General features: G+C 47.7%; 1 protein-coding gene across 11 annotated transcripts in view; it reads right to left on the bottom strand.

The window, feature by feature from the left end:
• Window positions 1–6,000, bottom strand: part of Ano4 (anoctamin 4) — a 251,949-nt gene that overhangs the window by 21,271 nt on the left and 224,678 nt on the right. For all 11 annotated transcript variants that reach the window (XM_026784526.1, XM_026784525.1, XM_026784523.1 and 8 more), the window contains 4 exons: window positions 4,700–4,811; window positions 3,717–3,774; window positions 3,472–3,569; window positions 447–589 (listed from right to left, as the gene is read on the bottom strand). In XM_026784526.1, the coding sequence (XP_026640327.1) occupies window positions 447–589; window positions 3,472–3,569; window positions 3,717–3,774; window positions 4,700–4,811 (411 nt within the window). The remainder of the gene's footprint in view (window positions 1–446; window positions 590–3,471; window positions 3,570–3,716; window positions 3,775–4,699; window positions 4,812–6,000) is intronic.

Below are 6,000 nucleotides of genomic sequence, written 5' to 3'. Positions count from 1 at the left end.
GAGAGAGAGAGAGAGAGAGAGAGAGAGAGAGAGAGAGAGAGAGAGAGACTGAGCCCAGAATTTAGAACATGCTAAGAAATCTCTCTGCTTACAGGCTACAACTTGAGCCCCTTCTCATGGGTCAAGGAGCAAGACACCGTACTGTGAAGGGGTGGAAATTACTGTCTGCTGAACATCGCTCATGTGTGGTGCTAGGGAATCTCATCCGGGGTCTTGTACACACTAGAGAAGCACTCTACCACAGAGCTAGAACTCCAAACCTGGCTTTCAATATCTTGAGGTTTTGTTTTCTCTTACATTGTGTTGCTTGGAATGCCCTTACACCAGAACCCCTTACATGAACGGCCAGATGATAACGGATGCACTTTTAACTGAGTGTAACCAGAGAGCAAAGGCTTGCATTCATAATCATAATCATAATCGGTAGGAAAGACAGATTTCCATACTCATTTCCAGGTATTCATCGAAGAGTCCATAGGCGTTCATCGGCTGAAGGTTGTAATCCTTTTCCCACTGTGGGAAGTTTATTTTCCTTTCAGTACCGTGTTCCTGGCGGACTTTTCTTCTGGTCCACCAATTCTGAATTAACCTGGGTGACAAGATCAATTTCTTATCAAATACACACGATTGTTGGTAAGACTTAAGTAATGAGAAAGGAGGGTTAGCCTTAGCTAAATACCAGTTCCCCTCAGGCAGGAAGCTATGTCCGGAATGAGAAAGAATTCTGAACGCCAAAAGCATTTCTATTTGTAAGTAGACAGAATGGGTGAGCAACTCATTTAATCATTCACGAAATGGTCTCGTGCTTAGAAAGAGCTGGAGAGAGGGCCGAGAGCAGCTTGAGCTGACTTAGACAAGGTGACACTGGGGTGTTCCAAGGTTCAAAGGTTAGAAGGTCTGGCTCACACGGCTTAAGTCTGTACCTATCCCCATTAGTGGTCCTGTCACGGGTGTTATTATGATCAGCATGTTCTGACTGCAGGGACCTAGAACATCTAAAACCATAAACCTCCTCCTCCCAGGCATTCAGGCTCCTAGAATTCCTTAGGAAGGCTCGACTGCTTTAGACTCAAGTTTGATGTGGTCTCTGACTCCAGGGCATGCATTGTTGGGAGCAGTGAGAAGCCAGATCCTGAATTTCTTGTAAACAACTTGTTTTCCCCTGATATGAGTGCCTACAGCTGCTCTGAGCATGAGACCTTCAGGAGTTCCTGATGGCAGGAGAGTGGTTTCTGGTGGGTTTGGCTGGGGTGTGGATATCTCTATATAATCTGCCCCTGAACACAATAAAGGGGGCATTCTTGGGGAATTCAAGGATGACCCGTGTCGCTGTCTCTCTCTGTGTGTGTCTGTGTATTTTAACCTCCAGCCCCCTTGCCCGAAGCTCGGGAACTGGGTGCCGGCACACAGAGCGCAGACACAGGGGCGCGGTGCGTGGCAATGCATCTCTCTCTGACACATGAGGCTGATCTGTTAGCCCTCAGCGGCATGCAGGAGTCCACTGTGTAATATGAAAAGAGATGGGTTTTAAACATAAAGCAAAGAAAACCAGCCCACAAATCACAATCCCAGAGAAGCTAGACAACAATGAGGACCCTAAGAGATCTAATCTACACGGGAAGTAGAAGACAAGCTCTCCTGAGTAAATTGGGAGCATGGGGACCTAGGGAGATGGTTAAAGGGGAGGGGAGGGGTAGGGAGGAGCGTAGAGAAAAATGTAGAGCTCAATAATAATAATAAAAAAAACCATGTCCTCCACGACCCCAAAGAGACCTGAGAGAGAGAGAGAGAGAGAGAGAGAGAGAGAGAGAGAGAGAGAGAGAGAGAGAGGAAGAAGAAGAAGGAGGAGAAGAAGGAGGAGGAGGAGGAGCAAGGGAGGGAGGAAACGGCACAGAGGAGGCCAGTCTGTGGGCTGGAGTGTTCCAGGAAGAAGTGGCAAGTTTTTAGTATCTCCCGGCATGGAAATGACAAAAGTATGTCAAGTGAGGAAAAAGGAGGTGTGGCTCTCAGACCCCCCTGCTCACCTCAGCTCCGCTGTATATCCCGAGTCACCCTCTGACATTTCGATTAAATTCGACTTATCATTCCATAAAGTCAAAGGTCATACTTTCCGCTTTGTGTTTATTGTTTTTAAAGTCTCAGAGAAAACATTAGACACTTGGAGCGAGACTTTAAAACTAGAGGATCGTTGGCCTTGCCTCTGAGAGGGCCCTATGAGGTTTTCCTCATTCAGTGAGTCCCAGACACCTGTTCTAGCTGAGCGGTCCCTCCAGAGGCACTGAGCTGACACGGAAACCAACTGGGATGGAATCCCGTCAGACACAGAAAGGCTCTGTGTTCTTAAAAGCCAAGCTAAGCAGGAGTGTCACAGAAAAGTTCAAGCTCATCTTCACGGAGGTGACACAGACTTCTCACTGTCGTCAACTAGGAAATCTTACCACTGGGTGACATTATTTTTACTGATGAAAATGTGTTCTTTTGCATCTCTGACGTTTCCTCCTTTTCCAAGTTCAGTAGTCTGAATTTACAGTACTTTTCTTTTCTTTGTTTTAAAGTAACATTCTGGTTTATCATGGGACTAGGGAAGCAAAGATCTTGGGACTAGATAAATAGCTAAGGACCTGCAATCCTGGAACCCAAAGAGTCTAAGACATCATGAAAGCATGCTACACTCACACAGCCAGAGTACGCATGCACAGAGGCCTCATCAAGAATGGTAAGTCAGTGAGGGTGACTACTGATAGGGGACCATGTTCCTCTCCCTGACCGAGAGTTTTTGGGTAGCACGGTAGGCAAAGAAGAAGAGGAGAAGGAGGGGAAGGGAGAAGACAGAAGAAGTCAGAAGAAGACAGAAGGAGGAAAAGAAGATGGAAGAAGAGAAAGAAGAGGAAGAAGAGGAAGAAGAGGAAGAAGAGGAAGGAAGAAAAGAAGGAAGGAAGAAAAAGAAAAAGGAAGAGGAAGATCCATGAATTTGTTTGGATGGGCAGGGAGGTGGGGACGGATCTGGGAGGATTTGGGAGATGAGGGCGAAATGATTAAAATACGTTATATGAAGTTCTCAAAAAATCACTAAAATTAAAAAAAAGAATATTTACTTTAATCTGTATGAGTTGGGCTAAACCTAGAAGAGCATTGTTCATTATTTTTAATTAAATATTTGTTGTTGTTTGGGTATGTGTGTGATGTGTGTAGAATGTGTACCATGGCACACACAGAGGTCAGAGGGTCATTTTGGTTCAGCTGTCTCCTTTCATTTTCAACTGGGTTCCAAGAGCATCTGATTCATGTTGTCAGGCTTGGGTGGCTAAAGTCTTTACCTGGTGAGCTATCGCACTGGCCCCCAGTGTTTACTGTTCTTATGACTGCATTTTGCATCTGCCCTGTGACATCCAGGGTTAACTGCTGAGTGCACCAAGCTTCCACTCAACTCTGAGCCATGCTGCCTCTCCACGAGGTCACGAAGGTACTCACGGGTAGCCAAGTTCCATGAAATTATTCCAGGTCTGCTTTAGCACCATTATAATGCCCATTTGCATGCAGAGATCAATAAGGCATCCGCTGGGGTGGCACTGTGAGGCAAGCAAGCAGAGATACAGCGATCAACAGAGAGAGAGAGAGAGAGGGAGGAGTGGCAGGCTTCTGCTCTACACCGAGTCGTTTAAGGGGGCGTTTAATGGGGGTCTGCAGGAAACAAGGAACCAAGGGAGAGTACTGACCTCCTCTAGCCTCCACCTGTTTATCAGTCTCAAGTAGGCACCTGGGTGTCCTGTAAATCTTCAACACAGAAGCAATTCGTTAGCATTCTGTAGGTTTAGGCTTTGGGTGAACACTACCTTCAAGTAAATGATGGGTGTCTGCAGGGACGAGGGAACCCTCCAAAGCTGTCCTTACTTGAGCTTCTGTAATTCTCCCAGGAATGTTTCTCCTCTGGCCTCCCTGCCTAGCTGCTGAGGGAGGCGGTAGGCGTTCCTGCTGCTTCCTGTGGTTTTGAACACTCCCCGCTTCAATGCAGAGTGCCCAGGCCTGTTTAAGCAGCAGCTACATTCTGTTCCTGCATTTGCCCACATCTGATCTTCTGGACAGCAGCAGTATTGGTTTTGTTATTGTCACAGTCCTTGGCTAGAGTTTCAGGCTGCTGAGATAGCTAAGCAACAAAGGGGAGGCCACCGCATCCATCCCACCAAAGCGGAACTCCTGGCCTTGTCCTGCTTCCCGTTCTCCTCAGATAGGATGGGCAGAATCAGCATCAACACCACAGGACAGGGCATCCCTCCCAAGTCTTCATCCCTGCTGGGTTTCGAGTTACCTAGAAGTCCCTGGCTTCTCACTTCTACGCTCTTCCCTGTTTGGGATATCCTTCTGCGAAGCCAGGGACATCGGCCACACGCCAGTTTGCATTTCCTTCTGTCACCTACTACCTTGGTGTGACATCCACAGGCTGGACTCAGGTGAGATGGCGTCACATACTTATCAGCTGTTCGCCTACATAAACTATCTTTCTGCTATTTATCTGTACAATAAAGGAGGCCCAGGCACTTTCGAGCAGAGGCTGTTTCCCAGAGAGCGAGGTGGTTTTGCCGTTTTTGGGAAGGGACAGGAGGTAGCCAATCTTCTCTTTCTACACTCTGATCACCCTGGCCAGCCGGCTGAGTACGCCATTCCCACCAGGGCTAGGGGCTCACAGAGAGGCGCTCCTTACCTTCCGAGGAAGAATGCAATGTAAAATGTGGAACTGTTCAGGTTGACAAACTGAAAAAGAAACATTTTCAGGGTGAAGCTGTTCTCCCACTCGGATTCTGTGCGAGGCTGTTCTGTGGGCAGAAGGGAGCAGGGTTTGAGAGGCTGAGCATGAACCCTGCTCTACCTCCGGTTCCCCCCACCCACAGTCTCAGAGGCTCTGCAGGAGGTACAGGGGGCTCCAGTTTGCCGACAGTTGACCAACTGGGCAGCAGACCATGCAGAGGGTAGAACTCCCCCTTACAGACCAGCCCAAACAACGGAGTGGTCTCAAGTGGCTGCAGGCACCTCTGAAGGAATTGAGCATCCAGATTGTTACGCCAGGTGAGTAGGGCATGCATAGCGTCAGACCCCCACTAAGCTCCCAATGATTCTTTGTCTCAGCACCCAGATCTCACGTCACGTGAAGGAACTGCCAATCCCAGGATACTGGGCATGTTTGTCTCTTTGGCTTCTACCCTCATTTACTGTTTCTTTCACTCTCATAAACAAAAACCAAAGGATGTCTTCATCTTTAGAGTTTCTCCATATATCGCTATCTGTGGCACGCATCTGTGACAACCTCAGTCAGGGGCCAACTTGACACTCATCATACTTTGACTTCCATGATGCAAACATCCTTTGGACACTATGGCATGAGCCAAAAGATGGAGCGAGTTGCCCCTGAGGCCAAGCCTCCAGTCTGACATCTCACGTCTGATCTACTCATCTTTCCCGAGGAGCTGATGTCTAAGCTCAAGCAAGGTCAAAGAACATGTACTTAAGGCAATAAGGTTTTCTCTATTGCCACAACCCCCAAACTTCTAACTGCGCGTCTAACATTTCACCCCACAATTGCTTTTCTATGACTTAACCTCGGGATGCTTCCTGGGAGCGCAACTGAGAAGGGAAGGGGGGGGAGAAAGAAACGCAGATTTAAGATGATTGAAACGTCAGTGTTAGGACTAGGCTGTGCTGCTGGGAAAGGAAGAAACGCCGAACACTTCTCAACGGGATTAGTTTCACTTCTGCAAACTGAGATCCTAGTTACAGGTGGAGGTTTTCTTGGTTGTCTGGGGGCTGGGTTCTCATTTATCTCAAGTCATATGTTGGCCATCTTCGATTCCGTTGCTCCTGGACACAGCCTACCAACGGGCAATTCCCTTTACCTCGGCTAAGCTATTTTCTTCTTGGTAAAGGCATAGTGGTGATGGAAGACGTCAAATGACATGGCCATCTTTGGATAAGACATACCAACTCAATAAATGGTTTCAGTGGCGTAAT

This window comes from Microtus ochrogaster, chromosome 24 (assembly GCF_000317375.1).
Source record: "Microtus ochrogaster isolate Prairie Vole_2 chromosome 24, MicOch1.0, whole genome shotgun sequence".
Classification (NCBI taxonomy): Eukaryota; Metazoa; Chordata; class Mammalia; order Rodentia; family Cricetidae; genus Microtus; species Microtus ochrogaster.
The sequence above is the reverse complement of the archived record's forward strand: the minus strand, read 5'-3'. Positions and strand labels throughout refer to the sequence as shown.